Source organism: Alosa pseudoharengus, unplaced genomic scaffold (genome assembly GCF_046254945.1).
Source record: "Alosa pseudoharengus isolate Yale_2024_CS ecotype anadromous, Long Island Sound unplaced genomic scaffold, YU_APseudo_1.1 YU_APseudo_1.1_scf_17, whole genome shotgun sequence".
NCBI lineage: Eukaryota > Metazoa > Chordata > Actinopteri > Clupeiformes > Clupeidae > Alosa > Alosa pseudoharengus.
The window spans coordinates 19,182,033-19,203,053 of record NW_027468640.1 but is presented as its reverse complement, the minus strand read 5'-3'; the positions used below and the strand labels follow the sequence as shown (position 1 = coordinate 19,203,053).

The window sequence follows — 21,021 nt, the reverse complement described above, 5'->3', positions numbered from 1 at the left end:
CCTAGTTGTACATAGATGAATGTGATTTCATATAAACAGCACTCGCCACATTCATAGCCTACTGTCAATCCATTAAAACTTTGCTGAAATGTTGTGGTCCGATGCTTTTGTTCTTATCCAGAGAACACAGTTATTTTGCTCCTGTGCGACGCTTTCACCCGCTCTGGTCGCATGCTCATTACGTAAATTACGTCACGTTAGCATTGATTTTGGAAAAAAGTTTATTACTTAGCCGGTAAGTCAGTTACGAGGTTATGACGCCAATCACACAATGTTGTATTACTCCGAAAATAGAAAAAGTTCATATAGTAGAACTTTATGTAGGCCTACACATTTAGGAACAGATATTGGGTTCTGCCCAAAGTCGAGCAACATAAAAGTAATGTAAAAGTAACAAGTAACGTAAAAAGTTACTTTCCATAGAGGGTAACTAAGTAAAATAACGGGTTACTTTTTTGAGTAAGTAACGAGTAACGAGCAAACACTACTTTTTAAAAGTAACTTCCCCAACACTGGTTGCAATATACCATCTCACTGCTAGATGAGAGAATTTCGCCCAAGAATTAACCAATGAGATTACATAATATTTCTTTAAGCCAACCAATATAATATGTGTCATTATTTGTGTTAAATATCTATTTCAGAAAAAATATACACGAATTTCAGGATATCGCAAGTTTTGTTGACTCTCTCGTGGCTTAACAGCAGCGCGTCGACGCTCTGCCGGAGTTCGGATCCTATCTCTCCTTTTCACTTCTAAGTAAGAGTAGGCCTACGAGGCACAACAATAGGTTTTCACAATAAATATTTCTTCATATACAGTAGTTATTCTACATCGAGGGACCAATAGCTAAATGACATCAGTCAAAAACAATTGAATCCACGTGTCACACTAGTTCACCTGCAGGTAGCGAGAAGCAAGAGGACAATCTCACTTCATAAGAAAATCGAACCTACAATGCTGGGACAAGTCACCTGCTTTAGCCACTGCACTATTTATCACTGTACTGACTTTTAAGAGTCTGTGAAGATTATAATACTAGCCTATCAAAAAGCAAGTCAATACTCGAATTAACATAAATAGCAAGAATGAGCCAAGTAGGGGCAGGGATGGATTACTACCGCGCCTAAGGGGTCAGGGGGCCCTGAAGCCCAAGCCTTTGCATGAAATCATTGCCTCAATATCAACAAATCAGGATGTAGGCTATCAATCTGATTGAATTTAGTATTGGCAATCCCCAAAATGCACCAGAATACAGGAAATCACATCAAACAAATTCAAAAATTTCTGGGGGAGGATCCCCAAACCCCCCCTCCCACATATACGACAATTAGTGGGGGGCCCTTAATACATCTGGGCCCAGGGGCCCAAAAGTTCATAATCCGCCCATGAGTAGGGGAGTCAGTCTCTTAATCAAAAATTAAAGGACAATTCCGGTGCAAAATGAACCTAGGGGTTAATAACAGTACCGTTCACGTATACAGGCAGACGCCATCTTGGGAAAACAGTCACGTGACAATTCAGCTCACATTGCACAACGTTGGACTGGAGCAACAGAAGCAGAACTGTCACATGACTGTTTTCCCAAGATGGCACCCGCTTGTATACGTGAACGGTACTGTTTCTAAACTATCTTTTTAATAAACTGTCTGTACACTTACAAAGTTCGTAATGCTTCGGTTTACATGTAGGGCCCCTCATTATGCTACTGTGGAAGTGTGGTGTTATTTGAGCCTTGTTAGTGGTATAGAAAGCGATTTCTTTTTACTTTATGTGTGGCCCGAAGACTAGCGTTATACACTAATTAACGGTTTGTGGTAAAACTGGTCACGTTCAGTTAGCATGAGAACATATCCCAGAGAACGGACAAAATCGGTACACGTGTTATTAACCCCTAGGTCAGTGTTACTCATTGCGCGGCTCGGGACCCACATGCAGCTTGTCAAGCTATAATTGGTGGCTCGCATGGTAGCTTGGTTTTACTCATTTTGAGTAGGGCTAAACTGTTCGCCAAAGGCCATCATCTCTGGCCCAAGCTTGATAAAAACAAAAGTAGGCTCTGATATAGCCTAGTCTACTGTATGACTTCAACGAGGTGATCTTTAGTTTCGTTCTGCTTACAGTAGGCCTATCCCTCTTGCAACGCCTTTGAATGCAATCCGCTGCCCTGTTTACTGGCAATGCTACAGCGGACTTAAACTGCCACCTCGTGTCGATAAGTTGTAATACATTTCACGCAGCTGCGTGAATCACGGAAAGGGCCACTTCTAAATGGGACCCACTGTATGTGGTAATACATTTTTTCAAATGTGCTTCATAAGCATACAATACTGCACTACAAAAACGCAAACATCTGAATTATACTTCTCCCTTCACCCAAATAATGAAGGTGAAAGGAAGTTATTAAGCCTTAATGGTGCTTCCTAAAGGGGACAGACATCCCAAGTCTTCCGGAGGTTCCGGGAGTCTCCCGCATATTGATAGCGGCTCCCTGACGCCCGCAAATTAGATAAAATCTCCCGGAATCTAGAGCGATCAAGATCATGAGTGTAGCGTGCACACGACAGGGGGAGAGAGAGAGAGGGGTGGTGCGTGTGTGCCTGAGCGCATTCAAGACAGAGAGCATCCTGATTGGCCTGTTTCGCTAAATCCACCAATCAGTTTTCAGTGTAGGCGGGCTTTTTATCTCTTTTCTCCCGTACTTACTGTAATCAGTTCAGTGTATCTAGGAACAGGAGCGTAATGGCAGAGTCAGTGCCCCCAAAAAAGGAAAATGTAAGACACATTTTAAAGTGTACCCTTGTCTCATAAGAGTAAAAAATAATGATAGGCCTAGTCTTGCACCCTGCACTGTTTGTAACAGTGACTTTAGCATGATTGCAAAAAACATGTTGAGATGAGTTTAATAAGTATCAATTCATGTGCATATTATTCAGGCCTACTAGATGGCTAGTTGCCAAGGCTACATGAAAAGACCAAACTACCAAAATCTACATATTTTATTTTCACAATTTCTATCTAGGCCTTCCTTATTTGGTGTACTGACTAGACAAGACTAGGCTTCGTGATACCTCCCTGAAATGACTTTTTGCAGGTTGGTATGTCTGAGGGGATATTGTCAAACCTGGCAACACAGCCCGCATGCCATGTTGCATTGTTTACAAAACTTGACCGCAGTGCACGTTTGCAGGCAGGCAACGTTACAGTAGTTCCGCTAGCGTGAAACACTAAATGGACCTGTTTTTAATAAAAAAGGGACAGAAACAAGCTCAAAAACCAGACGGACAGACACACAGTGTTGTAGCGAATAGTGGAGTGGATGAGGAAAATGAGTCTGAGGAAGCAGCAAACAAAAATCAACACAAAGACACCGGAGAGGGGACGAGCAGACAAACGGCAGGTATAACGTTACCCAGTAAGAAACGAAAAATACGAAGCATACAAGATGAGCACAGAAAATGTCAAGACAAGTGGACAGACACCAAATTCAATAACAACGGAGCGAAGTACCAAGGTTCCGACGCAAGTTAGCCAACAACGCTTTCTAGAAAGATCTCTCTCATGGGTGGATCTCGAACACGAGATGATGAAAGAGAACTAAAGGTTATACTGGGTAACCTCAGTTCTCTGAAACATCGAGTGTAGATACTGTGCAGTCAGCAGCCGCTGCCTTATTTGGGTTTTGGGTTGCCAGGTTTTAACCCTATTGCAAAACGGTTGAAATTGAAAGTAAGTGATTGTGTATGTGTAGGGTGTATTTCATACACAATCTGGCAACCTGGGAGATGTCAGACTAATAGAAAAACGTCAACAGAAGTGACGTATCCCCGCTATCGCTGATACAACCTTTAATGTTTTCATCTGTTTATTTTTCTTACCAAGCATAGTGCATTTAACACAAGCATACAATGTCTTCTTTCTCCCTCTGAAAGGCAATGCTGAAAGAAGAATCTTGCTGATTGGAAAAACAGGAGATGGTAAAAGCAGCTCAGGGAACACTATTTTAAAAAAAGAAAGCTTTTAAAGTGATAACATCTCCAACCTCGTTCACATCCAAAAGTGCTGCAGGATACATCAAAAATAAAAATATTAAAGTGGTGGACACACCAGGTCTCTTTGGAACAAATGAAACTGAGAAAGATACTAGCGATGATATTGATAACACAGGTGTGACAGACTCTTTAGATGACCAAAAACTTGCGATGGCACAAAGTATTACTGAGTGCTGCCCTGGCCCTCATGCTGTGGTCATTGTCCTCCGAGTGGGAAGATACACAAAACACGAGATGGAAACTGTGGAGGAGATCACAAAATGTTTTGGTGAAGAGGTCTTCAAGTATGCAGTGGTTCTCTTCACAAATGGCCATTGCCTTGAACGTGAAACCCTTGAACAATTTGTCAAAAAGAATGACAAGCTTCAGAAACTCGTGGATAAATGTGGAGGTCGCTGCCATGTTATTGACAACAAGCACTGGAACTTCTGGTTATTTGGCAACCAAAGTAATAGAACTCAGGTAAAAAGGCTGCTGCGTACCATCGAGGAGCTCGTGAGAGAAAATGCTGGCAAACACTCAACAAATGAGTTTCTTGAGATGGTGGAAATAGATCTAAATATGAAAAGAGAGAGATTAGCTGAAGAGAGCAAGGGATATCTGTCTGATCAGGAAATCTTTGAGGAAGCCAAGAAAAAAGTGTGCTGGGAAATAACTGCAGCAGGCTGTGCTACAGGAGTGTTGCTTGGCGCCTTGCTAGGGATTCCTGTGCTGGTGGGAGCTGGTGTGTACCACTGTGGCAAGAGTCTGAAGGAACTCCTTCTCACCCTGTCCAAGGCAACAATAGCTGGAGCCGTAACAGGAGCAAGGGTAATTGGAGCGGGTGCAGGAAGCATAATTGTGGGAGGGGCAGGTACTGGAGTAAACATGGGAGCTGCAGCATTAGCAGGTGTAGAGGCAGGAACAGTAGCAGCAAGCACAGCAGCAGAGGCTGGGACAGCAGCCGTGGGTGGAGCAGCAGGGGCAGGAGGAGCTGTAGGTCTTGGGGTGGTAGCTGGAATAACTGCAGGGGTGGTTGGAGGTCTGATGGTTACAGCTGGCGCAGTGGCAGGAGGGATTGTAGGAACCAAAGCAGCTGGCAATTCTCAGAGTCCAGGAGAGGCTGCAGAGATGGCCAAAGACGCGGTCTGTGATGGAGTTAAAAAAATATTTTGCAAGGAGAAGAGGGAAAATTACAACGATTACAGTAAAATCTGAGTTGTATTTTACTTACTATTATATATATAATGACAGTTTGACCAATGGTTTTGATTTTAAAGTTTCACTTTGTGTGCCTAACATGATGTCTAGTCCAATTTTACTGATTTCATTTAGTGATTTAGGTGTTTAATTTTGATTCATCACAGCTCTTAACAGTCAGTTTATTTGTGTCCTTACATGATTATTGTCACTCTCTTTATTTTGACTTCCATTTCTTACATTTAGATAATGCAAAAATAAATTAAATGCAACACATGTGTAAGGGTCTCGTCTCAGTTTTGTCTCCCTGTCTGTAGTGATGATGTATTTCATCGTCTGCACCTCATGTTACTTCCTGTTACATTTGTTTACTTCCTGTGTCCTGTTCCTTGTGTTCCTTTGTTTATCCTTAAAGTAAAAGCATTCAGGCCACGCACATCCCAGGTCACACTTATGGGTGCAGGATCCAAGTATTAGGGTTCAAGAGAAAGGAAAGAGATCCGCACACCAAAGCTGTTCGCTCTTCCTCAGACTTTCATTTCACATTTCGTCGTTAACTAGCCAGCTGACAACTTCTTCGCTGAATGAGGCTGTACATTTTTTTAATTGTAGTCTGTATTTCAACTTTTAATAACTTTTCGATTGATCATTGTAAGTGACTATTAATTCCCTTGTAATAAAATGTTTGACATGTCCAGGAAACTATCAAAACACAAAGCAGTAGACCAGTATGTATGTCATGTATTTTTTATTAATTTTTTTAAGTTATTTTTTTGCGGACCAGTTGGGTCCAGCCCGGGGGTTGGGAACCCCTAATTTACAGTACTGTAAATACATGCTTAAAACCTATACATCAAAATAGACATCTGCTGGCCAATATCTGCTGGTCATAACTGGCCTGTAGCAAACAGTTATTGTGTGCACATCTCACCTTCTGGCAGGTGCAGGACAAAAGAAGACTTAAGAAAACTTACTCAATTGAAAAAATATAATGTCCGCAACACTGCTTTTGACTCGACTCCCATATATTTAATGCACAACAGGCCACGTTTCGACCCTGCTAGGTCTTCTTTAGGCAAAATGAACGTTGCCTGTTGTGCATTAAATATGGGAGTCAAAAGCAGTGTTGCGGACATTATATATTTTTTCAATTGCATAACTGGCCTGTACACATGTCTTACAGTTTTTTCTGATTGCTTAAGCACATTTTTTGTAACTATTGGCTATTTTTGCAAAACTCTACACACAAATAAGAAAAACAAAACGTTGTAGTTTTCTGTGCAAAAGCTAATAAACCTTGCTTAACTCTTCACACCTTCGTAAAAATTTTATTTTCGTATCAAACACAAGCCATTACAGTTTTTTTCAATTGTTTAGACGCAATTTTGAAAACCGGGTTCTTTTTTTCATTACATTAATACACAGGATTAGATGTTAAAATCCCTTGTGCCAAAATCCAAGGTAAAAACACATTCAGAAGCCCCTGCTCAAGTTTAACTTTAAAAAGCACACTACCCACAAATCCGCCAACAAATGGTCACAAGCATATAATCACAATTATCCAAACACCACACTCAATTTGCATAATTCCTAGATTGTTTGCAAAATGACACACTTCAGTGAAAACATACACACTCCAGTCAACATATACACATATTTGTGAAAATGCTATTAGTTTCATTTAACTAATAGACAGGTGATATTTTTGAGATATGTGCTTCCTAGAGGCATTTTTTAGTAAAAGTTGGGAACAGGACTTTTTAAAATAATTAAGGTGTGCTGAATCCAACTAGCCCTGTTCCCAAGCTGAATTTTGAGTTTATGACCATCTAATTAGCATAAACAAAATGGTTGCCAAAATGGCGATTTTGGGCACTTTCATTGGGCGGATGTCATTATACCATGTAAATTAATTCATATTGTTCACAGAAATCTCCCTTGGCCAATAGATCAAGGATACAGGCTGTGAAAAAAAGAAAAAAAATCTAGTATTATGCCTATGTTAATTACCTGAAAAAACCTTTGAAAAATGTAATTGTTAAAATGTTATAACTGAGCAGGCACACGGTATTTGACGAATGAGACTTATGTTTTTTGAGGGTCAAGAAAGATGTGTAGTGATGAAATGTAAAGTTTAATTGTGGCCTACTGGTTAGGTCTTCGGGCTTGAAACCAAAGGGTTGCCGGTTCGATCCCGGACCAGTAGGAAATATGTGGGTGGTGGAAAGGTTCAGCACTAGTCTCCCATGCCCACATCCACGGCTGAAGTGCCTTTGAGCAAGGCACCTAACCCCTCACTGCTCCCCGGGCATCACTGTAGCAAGGCAGCTCACTGCTCCAGGTTAATGTGTGCTTTAATGTGTGACCTGTGTGTTCACTAATTCACGGATACATGCAGAGACAAATTCCTTGGATACCCAAGTATACTTGGCCATAAAACCTGATTTACATTACATTTTACATAATTGAAGCGAATTAGGTTGGTAATGTATGTAGTCTCGGATTAAATTACACAGGCCTTTACCCATTTCGGTAACACTTTACGGTAAGGGTACATGAAGTAAATCATGATTTATGTATTACTTCATTCATTAATATCTAATTAATCATCAGGAATTTACTGAGTCCATAGTTTATCATTTGTGACCTCACACATTACTAAAGTATTAGGTACGATGGGCACATCATTATGAATTATGATGTATTAACCATGATCATTACTTTATTTTTCTGCCAAAAATGTGGTCATCACTGCTCAAATTCTTATAACTTTGGAGTTCTCTAAACACATGTCCTTATTCACTACTTTAGTTGAGGGGGCACAGACATGATGAATGCATGAGCAACTATCCTAAAATTCATGTAATCATGATGATCATGTTTAAGAAATCATAAATCACAATGATATACCCATCACACCTAATGCTTTAGTTGATGTGTTGTTCATACGTGAGGTCATCATGAATGAGAGTATGAATTCATGTCAATTCCTGATGATTAATAGGATATAAAGGATAAAGGAAGTAATGCATAAATCATGAATTAATTCATGCATGAATTCATGATAATTCATGTACCTTTACCATAAAGTGTTACCCATATTTCTTCATAACCTTTGTGTTAGTAAAATGATTGAATGTCCTGTGAATTAATAGCTAGATTAATAACTTTATAACTAGTGCAAGTTCAAGTTACTTTATTTGTACCCAGAGGTAGATTTTGTTTGCAGTATAGAGTGCTTCAAAAGAATTTGCCAGTACAGGAGCACAGAGGATGCCATCTTTACGGCAATTCACTCTGCCCTGTCCCTCCTTGACAATAGCCACACCTATGTGAGAATGTTGTTCATTGACTTCAGTTCAGCATTCAACACCATTATCCCCTCCAAACTGATCACCAAACTCAGTGAACTGGACATCAATACCTCCCTCTGAAACTAGATTCTGGACTTCCTAACCAACAGACCGCAGTCTGTTAGATTAGATAACCTCACTCACTCAACCCTCACCCTGAACACCGGCATGTGCTGAGCCCTCCTTTACTCCCTCTTCACCTACAACTGCATACCTGTACATGGCTCTAACACCATTGTCAAGTTTGCAGACAACACTACGGTGATTGCTGTCATCAGCAATAATAATGAGACAGCCTGCAGGGAGGAGGTCCAGCACCTAACATCGCGGAGCACCGACAATAACCTGGCTCTCAACACCAAGAGGACCAAAGACCTCATTGTGGACTTCAGGAAGTCAAAAGCTAGCACACAAAGCCCCATCCTCATCAACAGGACTGAGGTGGAGCATGTCACCAGTTCATGTTTCTGGGTGTCCACATCTCTGTAGACCTCTCTTGGACCCTCAACACCTCTACCTTGATCAAGAAGGCTCACCAGCATCTCTTCTTCCTGAAGAGACTAAAGAACACAACCTCTCTCCTCAGATCCTGGTGAACTTCTAAACCTCTACCGCTGCACCATTGAGAGCATCCTCACCAACTGTGTCACAGTATGGTGGCAACTGCTCTGCCTCCGACTGGAAAGCACGGCAGAGGATGGTGAAAACTGCTCAACGCATCACTGGTTCCTCACACCCCTCCATCTACGCCCACCCCCCCCCCCCCGGTACAAGGAGGCGAACATTTTGCCCCTATCCCACCCATAGTATTCTATTTATATTTATAAATGTACACACTTTATTACACTTAAACATAGCGATATTCTACTGATATTTATACTGTTCATACTGCACATACACTTATATATTTTCAGTACTCTGCACAATGACAATGAAGTTGAATCTAAGATAATCTAATCAAATGAAACATGTGACTGCTGGCCATCTTTCCCATTTGGAATCAAGGATATGATGCTAGCTTGTTAGTTAACGGTTGTTCGTGATTAGTTCAAAGGAACTCCAATGATTTTAAACTCCAAACATGTGTCTCCCCACCACGAAGATGTTTACCAATGAAGTCAGGCCACACTCTTTGCCAAAGAGGACCGTAAACATAGTCAAGAGTATAATAAGGTTAATTAGCATAATAATAGTTTTTTTTGCATTTTTATATTTTTCATAGCCTTTACTTTTTATTTATTGCCCACGGGAGATTTCTGAGAGGCACAGATGTGAACAATATTAATTTATTTACATGGTATAATGATGCCCGTTCAAAGAAAGTGCCCAAAATCGCAATTTTGGCAGCCATTTTGTTTATGCTAATTAGATGGTCAAAAACTCAAAATTCTGCTTGGGAACAGGGCTAGTTGGATTCAGCACATGTTAATTATGATAAAAAGTCCTGTTCCCAACTTTTACTAAGAAATGCCTCTAGACCCATATACAAGGACTTTTTCTTGAAATAGCACTTGTCTATAACACAGTCCTCAATGATCAGACACAATTGCAGCCAGTTTCACACTGCTGTGATAAATAAAAAACACATTTGTAAAAAAACTAATGTTGAAATAGCATGTGCTAGATTTTTGGCCAAACATTGTTATGAAAGGGATCATTTAGATGACAAAAAAATAGTGACAAATCCACAACATTTTTCATGATTAGTTTGTGATATAGGGAGAATGTACACAAATAAGCCTAGTATAAACTTACCAAGCACTGCACAACACTGATGCTGCAGACTGAAGTATTTATTTCAATACTTACAGTATTTCTTACCATAATCAGTTACAGTAATCAACCAACAATGAAATCAAAGAAACAAATAAAATCTGTAGAAAAATAAAAATTACTGCATGAGGTACATACACTTTGACTCTGAAGAAAAACTACTGTAAACGCTGCTGCCTTTTATAGTACACCTGAGTGCTGCGTTTTCAAATTAGCACATGTGTGCTTCCACACCTGGTGGATGTGGTTATCCAATTCGTTCATTAGTGTGGTTCATTAGTGTGGTGTGGTTCGTTCATTGGCAATCCGGGGCTTTGTAATGACAAGGAAGTAACCTCTCAATCCTTATCTGTGTCTAAGGTGTGAAAATGTGTGTAGAGTTTTACAGATCACTGTGTGTAATGTTTTGCAAAAAGGGTGAAGCAGACATTGTGTGTAATGCTGTGCAAAACTGTGGAGGTGTTTTGCTCCTTGGAGTAGAATTTTGCAAATTGTGTGGAAGTTTTTATTTTAGTGTGTAAACAATCGTAAAAAACTGTAATAAGCACACAATGTGCCAACTACACACTGATGGTATGAATAAAAGACACATCTGCTTTGCTTTCTCTGTGCACAAGGTAGGGTATGTCAGTTTGAGGTCATACTTTTGTCATAGTTCTGTAAACATACAGGGATCCAAACATCAAGTATAGGTGTTCATTCATTCATTCACATCAAAACAAACAAGTGTTTTTTTCCTAGTCGAAACACAAAATAGTAATTTCACTATTCACTAAAAAAAAACAGTCTACATCGTGTCGTCTTCCTGGGTCCGGCCACAACATTTTGTGTGCATCACATGCAATGTCCTGTAGTCCAAGGCCCCGGGAAAAATATCTTCTGGAATGCTGTATCCAGGCCTGACATGATGCCTAGTCAATATCCCCACATGTCTCCTCCATGAAAAGGGCTATGCGTTGATGGGGATGACGGTCATAGACCCTCCAGCGCCAGGCAGAGAAGAACTCTTCAATTGGATTCAAGAATGGAGAGTATGGGGGAGGTTGAGTAGTGTGAGAACGGAGAGTATGGGGGGAGGTTGAGTACAGTGAAGAGTGGGTGATCTGTAAACCAGTTGCGGACCAAAGCAGCCCTATGGAAACTAACAGTGTCCCATATGATGACGTATCTGGTCTGCTCTGGTCTCTGAACATTAGTGAGCATGTCTTTGCACACATAGTTATGTTACCACCACGTTGTCCTCATTATGGCACGGTGTCCCAGTAATGTTCCTGCCACATCTCCTTGTTTTAGTGAAGTTACTGTAAAACCTGCCTCATCCACAAAAAGCAGCTCATGACCCATGGCATCTGCCTCTAGCTCCATCACTCTCTGGATAAGACCAAACAAATGCAGCACTGCAGGCCCATGCAAAGCACTACAGTATGCACTTCCAGATTCATTACCAATGATACTATAACTATACCTGCACATAGTCATATCGCAGTTGTTTTACACGTTCACTATTTCTTTCAAAACGGACTCTCTAGATTTGTTTCATTCGGATTCTGTTGCGAGCAAGTACACAACATAATACAGAAATGCACACATTGTGAATGTTTTTTTGAAGGTGGTGTCATCCTCAATTATGCGCTGCTGTATTTCTCGTAGCCTTATGTTCTTCTCTCCGTCCATCTATGTTCAATACAATGTCTGTACTCACACAACATGATATTCTAAATATTAAAGTAATTATATTATGTAAATTCAGATTCAGTTTCAAGCTTTGAAAGACATCACACAGTGAAAATCATATTAAATGAACTAAAGTAATTTAGTACATTGCCAATGATTGTAAGTAAATCAGAAAAGAAATTAAGTGATTAATAAATTTATTTTCCTCTAAGTCGTAGAATTCAGCCACATTGTTACAAAAAAATGTTTTGTTGTTACAAAACGTGTTTTGTTGCTATTCATTCTTACTGTACTCCCTTGCTTGACAAAAGTTACAGTAATTTGGTCATAGCCTGCAGATGGCGATCATGCACTGAAATTCCAGATTGCCATAGGCTGTAGTCAGGGCCAGAGTGGGACCACTTTTCAGCCTGGGAGTTTCAGGCCCGATACCAGCCCACTTTTTTCATGGTGGAAATAATGGTTGGATAAATTGGTTGGATAAAATGGTTGGATAAATTAAGCAACAGTTCAGTTCTTACTATCCTGTAGTTTTTATTAGTACCATGGTTCAACCAAGGGCGTAGGTTTGGTCTGAGCTTTGGTGGGGACACTACCCACTAACCCCCCCACCCCCCGAAAAAAAAACTAAGATAAATCAAAATCAAGATAAAAGCTAAGATAAGATAAAAAATGATTAAAATGTGCTACTGTCCAACTTGATCTAACTACACTGTGTAGCCTACATAATCTGATTTTAATATGTAGGCTACAGATATGTAGGCTATATTTAACATTTATTTTCTATTTGGTCTGTTATGAAATCATGCCCATTTAAGCACAGCTCAGTTTTAAGAAACTTAAATACATGCATGCTTTGCAGTTTTGTGAAAAGAAATCATTAAGGCTACATTGACAAACTCTTAACCGTGAGCTGCCTGTATATTCTCTGATTCTAATATTTAGCCTACAGATATCTAGGCGATGTAAGCTCAGTTTTAAGAAATGCAGCCGAAAGACCATGTTGAATTTTGCTATAATTTATTTCAAAACCGGATTACTCTGGAACAGCTAACTATACACGGGAATGTATTACACCTTTGTGTTCGGTAAGGTCTGCTGTTTATTCTGATATATGGTTTGTCATGTGTTGCGTGAAGAGTGTGTAGGCCTACGATATTCCACCGAGACGAATGGATGTGGAGATGGGCGCAGAGAATAATTATTAAATCTCTTTAAGTTATTTTTCTTATTTTTTGTTCGCGAACTGTTTATCACAGCAAACAGTGGCTAGCTATCACCGTTTAAAAGCTGAGAAAAGTCTCTTTCATGTGACACATTTGTGATGAGAGTAGCCTACTTCTCGAGGAGTTCAACAGAGAAGAATGGGTGAATTTGGACGCACTTCATGGTTGTAGTGAAGTAAAGCTGAAGCACTGCATGCTGCGCAGGAGACTGCGGCTCACTGGTAGTTATTATAGGTAACTTCAAATCAGCGCGATTTACCCTTATAGGCTACTGCACATTACAAAATCTGTACGAGATGATCCGCAGCACTGAAGTGAGAAATGATTTAACTCTTTGTGTAGCGCATGTGAGCGCTTTTTCCCCCATTTCAACCTGAATATTGGTGGGGACATTTCAGTCGTAATTTGACATTGGTGTGGACACGTCCTTCGGTCTCCACGCAAATCTACGCTCCTGGGTTCAACAAATGTGTAAAGGTTATATAATAATTTACTTAAACTGAGAAGTTAACAAAACATATTCCACTATTCCACAAGGATACAGTAGGTTGATAAGTTAACAAAAACAGAAAGAAATAAAGCATTTGAAATGTATTCCACTCTTCCACAAAGAGGCATATTGAACTAATATTTAAATGTTTTTCAGCGTGGGTAGACTATCATATTGGTGTTTGGTGATGTAGGCTACAGTAGGCTACTTACACTCACTCTGAGCAAACAAGGCATATAGATTGATCATGTCGATTACTGCTGTCATATACTGATCTTTCTTACATTAAATCATTTTAATTCAGATTGTTTACTCTTTTATCCTCTCTACTTGTCCCTCATGGCCTCCTCATAGCTAATTTCGGGCTCATCATCATCAGGGACTGGCTGATCTACTGCTCAGAGGCGACAATTTTTACTACACAGATCAAGCTTGGGTTTTGTTATCGATATTTGCATAATATTCGCAAAATCTATGAATCACAATGTTGGATGGATGATACAAAAAGGCTAATATTTTAATTCATTTAATTAGTTGCTTGCGAATAGGTTGACAACGCTAACGTCCAATAGGCCTATACAATTACGCTGCTAATCATTGCTATCTCTCTTACCAGTTGCCAGTGTCTGTCTTAAAAAAATCTGGAAGCTTGGCACATTTGGCAACATCCTCGTCCAATGCCTTCCTTTCTTTTTTTACCTGGCCTTTTCAGTCCCACCTGGTCTCTTTAAACCATCCATTCTCTCTGACGCTTATCGCTACGGTAGGGCCGCCCCGGCTATCGGTAGGCCTATCTGAGAAAACTTTTTGGAAAAGACAGGCTATATGGACCCAACCAACTCTTTTTGGGAGGGGAGAACTCCCTCACATGGTAGGCTACAACCCATGCAGACGCTGCGGTGTCAGGCATACAGTAGATTGCGGAATGTGAGTAGCCTACTTTAAGATAATTATGTTTTATATATGTTTATATAATTTATGTTTTTCCTTGACCGGCCCAAAAGTGAAGCGGCCCACCGGGAATTCTCCCGATTACCCACCCCGTGCCTGGCTGTAGTAATCATTGGCTTATCAGTTAAGTGTGTGCATTTTGGAGTGTGTCCACTCTATGTATGAGTTTATATTTACCAGCTTCACTGAAGCACGCAATATATCTGAGGACTCACCTGTATGTGTGTGTGTGTGTGTGAGAGAGAGAGACGTGTTTTAGCATATCAGGTGAGTAATAAGTGCATGCAAGTAAGCACGTCTTATCTTTTTGATAAGGAATCCTCATGGCTCAACTTCAGGGCAATACAGTTATTAGTCATTCTTCTGTAGCAAAGAGAGGTGAAAAGACAAGCAGACTACAGACAGGAAATACTCCCTCACCCTCCTCCCCCCCCCCCCTCCGAATACAACGTGCTGCTGCAAGTATGACAGTCCTGAGGATAGAGAGACAAGAAGGGAGAGGGAACGAGAGAGAGAAAGAGAGAGAGAGAGAGATTTCTTCAGATGTAGGCTATTGCTTGTTTTTTTTAAAGAGTGCAGCTAGAAAGCTGTCCTGTCCTGGGCAAGGGGAGGGATATGGACTGATAAAAACTGGAAAAGAAGAGGGTTAATGGAAACAGATGTTGTCTGTTTGACAGCTCTATTAGTGTCTTGGAATAGGTGTTCAGCACTACATTTCATACCTCAGGTAAGCACTTTGATTTACATTAGCACAGTTGATGACTTTTCTAGGTTAGCAAAATTTATTTAAGAAATTGTATGTTATTATGTTCTATCAACAAAATCTACACTCATTTCAACAACTGTTGATTGTTACAAGCACACAGTTTCTGAATGCACCATGTAAATGTTCAAATGTTAGTTGTAAATTATAAAATCAAATTTTCCCCTTAATGAGGAATAATTTGTGTTACTATGAAATTAAATGTACTTTAAATGCATGTAATGTGGTTTAGTTAAAAGTAGGCTTGCACGCGTGGGTGAGGTTTTCAGTTGCTAGTGTGGCCGTTAAATGAGCTGTCTTGACATGTCTTCAGATTTGACTCCCAGAGAGGGTTCTGTTGAACACAAATATGTAGCTCTTCCATGTGATAGGACAAGTGACAGGACAAGTTATATATATATATATATATATATATATATATATATATATATATATACTGTATGTATGGAGAGCAGAAGGACTGAATTACTTAAATCTGTCTTGTTTGTCTCACTTTGAGGTTTGCTTTGGTGTGGTTTCTGGGTTTCTGGTCTGATAATGATGTGAATTCTATGTGTATATGTGAGTGTGTGTACCGGTGTGTGTTTGTGTGTGTGTGTTTGGGGAGGGGGGGGGGTATGTTCTGTGTGTGTGTGTTTGTCTGTATGTGTGTTTTCTGTTTGTGTATGTACAGTATTTTTTTTATATATGTTTTATGTTTCTGTGTGTGTTTGCATTGATGATGTAGGCTATATATTACAGTGATTGTAAGACATGTGGGTGAAATATTCCAGCTGTCAAAGTGGGATAAAAATGTGAAAGGCACTCTCTAGAGCCAGTGTTTTGTTTTTGTCCTTTCTGGGCTACTGTAGCAACATGGTTTGCACAACATACCAGACTTCAAGTAGGAGAATTCACTACCTGTTGTAGCTCATTCTAAGCTAATGAAAACACAACAGTTTGCATTTGCATGATGAAAGGATGGTTTGATTGCTTGATTCCATCTCTGCTAATAGTTCAGCTCTAAATCCCACACACTGCTTTGATTGTGCATGATTGAAATTACACATTCTATGTGCCTATGCAGGTTGTAATATGCTTTCTCATTCAACATTTACTCAGGTTAATGTTACCTGAGACTATCTATGATTAGGCACTTTTTTAAGTGTCAAAGATCAGGATTGAACAGTTCTACATATACACAGAGGTAAAACCACTGAAATCAGTTGTCAGGTAGTTTGTTGATAGTATTATGTCACAAATGCATCCAAAAAGGACCTGTTCTCTTGTCACAGATCCTTGGGGGAGGAAGAGACTTAGGTGTGAAGTAGAATTAGGTGTGCATGTGTGTGGGTGTAACTTCATTTGTCTTCCTCTGAGGGTGTGTTGCCTAACAAGTACCTGATTTTTTCCCTCTCTCTTCTTTGTGTTCTGCCTGCTTCCTTGTAATGTGTCAGTGAACTATTCACACACACCCTCCAACAAAAGGCCAAGTCTGAACACACTCCACTGGCAATCAAAGTCAGTGCCAGTGCCACCATTCACCATCCTCCAGAAATCTCACCGACCAAATAAGTCTGTATTTTATAAAATATCTGAATGATTCCTCATCGCTTGGCTCTCCATGTCTGGTCTCATCTCTGGGCAGGTCTTTGAATTTCACACTGTTACTTACAACCGCAAGTGTTGCTAATTTTGGAAGGGAAGACAGGACATCTCATGTCCTCCCTGTGGAAGCCTGAGGGGCATGAGGAGGCGAACTGTGGGGCTGTAGACACACGCCTTGCCACGCCTCAGGGAGTGAGGCCGTCAGTATCACAGGAGTCAAGACACACTTCATTCTTGTTCTGAACTTCTCAACAAAGGAGCAATCACTCATGGACACAAACATACCTACACACATACACAGAAACCAAATCATGATGCTTTTATGTGAAATTATCGACAATCACTCACACATAAATACATGTACACACACACGTGCAAATACACATCCACACACGCGCGCACACACACACAAAGAGAGGGAGAGATAAAGAGAGAGCGAGAGAAACTCAGTCACACCACCATTAAGTATCTTTTGTGCGAAGGCACTCAGTGTGCACACATGCATGACACACCCACAAACCATATTCACCTAGCTATACATTAAGTGAGAGAGAGAGAGCATGCTTGCCCATGCATGAGCAGGTAGCCAGTTCAGACATATAAACACACACACACACATAGTCCTGGAAGCACACCCACAGGAGTGTCTTGTGCACACCTTTGTTTGTGTTGGTCAAAATCTCTCGCCCACACACCCATAAACACCTAAAATAAACAAAGACAGATGGATAGACAGGCACACACACACACACACCACACACAGAGACACACACACACACAAACACACACAATATGGTGTGCTTGAGTACACCCTAAAACATTCTCACATTTTACTTGTATTACATTGGGCTAACTGAATGATAGCCAGAAACAACTTGAGGTTGCATTAGCTATCTCCCCAACACTCACCAGAGTTACAAGGGATATAGTGATTCTGACTGTGCGTCTCCTATTTGTTTTTCCAAATGTTGTGTATGGTTTATTACTTTACTGAAGCCATTCACTATATCAAGTGTATACACGCTGTACTGTTGACTGTGATCAGTATAGTTGGTTGAATACTGGGTTGCTAAGATCCATGGAATTGATTTTACTTTTCGAAAGAGAGTTTTTTTTTCCTTTTCCTCATCCGTCTTGCCAGACTGTGTTGAAGAATGTGTTTCAGGTCATGAACTATGACGGTACAAGAGACATTGTGAGTGTGTAGGTGAGTCACACTGACCACCCTCCCCCAGGGGACAGAAAGAAATTGAGAGAAAGATAGAGGGCAAGTGAGAAAGAGGAGGACATACTAAGAGACACGTATGAGATTCAAAGAATTGCAGATTCATTCCTGATTCACTGGAAGCAAGCTTATCAAATTGTTTTGCCCCATATGTGGGTAACTACACATCAGCTCAAATGGGGCGGAGTGGGACACTACTGTCAAAGTCAAAGTCAAAGTCAGCTTTATTGTCAATTTCTTCACATGTTCCAGACATACAAAGAGATCGAAATTACGTTTCTCACTATCCCACGGTGGAGACAAGACATATTTTAACAATTTTAAGTCCACAGACAAACATAACATTCAAGTAAACAAAAAAGTAAGTAAATAAGTAAATAAGAGGGCACATATAATGAAAAAATAAGAGCAGCAAAATTTGGTTGAAATTGTGCATAGACAGTCAATAAAATAAAATACTAGTGCAAAGTCAGGCCAATAAGAGGCTGAGGTAGTTCTGTTTGACCTAAGTAAGAAATAAAGTGGCATAGTGGTGCAAGTTATGTAAGAGCAGCAGAAGTGTTGTGTTTCCAGGACAACAACAACAAGTTGCAAAGTGTACAAGTGTGCAAGTGGAGTGGTGCAGGCGGCCATTTGTGGGTCCAATGTCCAGGATGTTATGTAGCTGAGGGTGGAGGGGGGAGAGGAGGGAGAGAGTTCAGCATCCTAACAGCTTGGTGTATGAAGCTGTTGGTGAGTCTGGTAGTGCGGGAGCGCAGGCTTCTGTACCTCTTCCCAGAGGGCAGTAGATCAAACAGATTGTGAGCGGGGTGACTTGCATCACTCACAATTTTGGTCGCCTTGCGGGTGAGGTGGGTGGTGTAAATGTCCTTCAGGGAGGGGAGTGAAGCACCAATAATCCTTCCAGCTGTGTTCACTATGCGCTGCAGGGCTTTCCTGTTGTATTCAGTGCAGCTTCCGCCCCACACAGCGATACAGCTGGAGAGGATGCTCTCAATGGTGCCTCGGTAGAATGTGGTCATGATGGCTGGTGGAGCACTTGCTCGCCTGAGTTTCCGCAGGAAGTACAGGCGGCGCTGAGCTCTCTTCGCCAGTGATGCTGTGTTGGTGGTCCAGGAGAGGTCTTCACTGATGTGCACCCCCAGGAATTTGGTGCTGCTCGCTCTCTCCACCACAGCACCGTCGATGGTCAGTGGCAGGTGTTGGGTGTGACCTCTCCGGAAGTCAACAACAATCTCTTTGGTCTTGCTGACGTTCAGCAGGAGGTTGTTGTCCCTGCACCACGTGGTCAGATGGTCGACCTCCAACCTGTATTGAGTCTCGTCGCCCTTGGTGATGAGACCCACCAGAGTTGTGTCGGCCCTGTTACTGGCCCAACAGTGTGTGTGTGTGTGTGGTGGGGGTGGTTGATGGGAATGTGACCAAACTGATTCCTTTCCTTAAAGGGATATTCCACCATTTGGGGAATTACACTCATTTTCCACCTCCTCTTGAGTTAAACAATTGATTTTTACCTTTCTCCAGTTCATCCAGCCGTTCTCTGAGTCTGGCGATACCACTTGTAGCTCCAGCCTAGCATAGCTCATTGAATCGAATTAGTCCATTAGCATCTCGCCTGCTAGCATCACGTTTAAAAGTGACTAAGATTTCTGGTAATTTTCCTATTTAAAACGTCCATGGTGTTCCTTGATTATTACGCTGGAATGAGAGTATAGTTCCATGTCAAATCAGCCTAGAAAATCGCCTCGTTTCATTTTCCGTTGGTCTTATTACACTTTCTAACTTGAGAGGAGACAAGTTTTAAATAGGACAATTCCACACTTTTAAATGTGATGCTAGCAGACGAGAAGCTAATGGTCTAGTCAGATTCAATGATCTATGCTAGGCTGGAGCTAAAACTGGTATCGCCAGACTCGGAGAACGGCTGGATGAACTGGAGAAAGGTAAAAATCAATTGTTTAACTCGAGGGGAGGTGGAAAATTAGTGTAATTCCCCAAATGGTGGAATATCCCTTTAACATCTTCAGTAGTCTGTACCCATCTCATACGCGCATCTCACAAACTTGCAGAGGTGGGAAAAGTACGAAAATATTGTACTCAAGTAAAAGTACCAATACCTTGATGAAATATTACTCAAGTACAAGTTAAAATACCGATCTGAAAATGTACTTAAGTAAAAGTAAAAATTAGTTCATTTAAAATGTACTTTAAGTAAAAGTTACTTAGTTACTTTTTTTTGGGGGGGGGGGGGGGGTACCAGAACAACCAGTTTTACCAGAGACTTTCTAATGAGGAGATACAGCTCTCAAAAAATCCTCCATAGTAATGCATGGGGTTAGTCAGTTGTCTACAAATATCACAACCCTTCCGCGGCAAAACGTTGACATGTGAATACATTGAGCCAATTATGTGGTGTGTTGTAAAATACATTGAGCCAATCATGTGGTGTGCTGTGAAGACATCGTGCCAATAATCTGTTGTGATCTCGCTGCTGGAGCAAGATTGGTGTCGTGAAGCCTTACGCACACGCATTTCTGCCGAAATAGATGCACGATAAGTGCCCAAAAAGTGTTTTGCACTCATCCTTGCGTCGCTTTGCAGTGAACAGTAATCCAGCACAACTGAAAAACTCGTCGGTGCCGTTTAAGTAGTATACTATAGACAATACTACTACCTAAACGGCACCGAAAATCAAAAAATCCAGTGGAAACTAGATGGCAGAAGTGTGTAGGCCAATCTGCCCAGCA

The 21,021-nt window shown here is 40.8% G+C and overlaps 1 protein-coding gene across 5 annotated transcripts in view; it reads left to right on the top strand.

The window, feature by feature from the left end:
- ltb4r2a (leukotriene B4 receptor 2a) overlaps window positions 1-21,021 on the top strand; it is a 45,050-nt gene that overhangs the window by 6,494 nt on the left and 17,535 nt on the right. For 3 of the 5 annotated variants that reach the window (XM_076288822.1, XM_076288821.1, XM_076288820.1), the window contains one exon: window positions 3,934-5,522. The exons of 1 other annotated variant lie outside the window; for it this stretch is intronic. In XM_076288822.1, the coding sequence (XP_076144937.1) occupies window positions 4,204-5,250 (1,047 nt within the window). In that variant the 5' untranslated portion in view covers window positions 3,934-4,203 and the 3' untranslated portion in view covers window positions 5,251-5,522. Of the gene's footprint in view, window positions 1-3,933; window positions 5,523-15,193; window positions 15,427-21,021 lie in introns of those variants that run through there. One more of the 5 variants, XM_076288818.1, reaches the window with a different exon arrangement.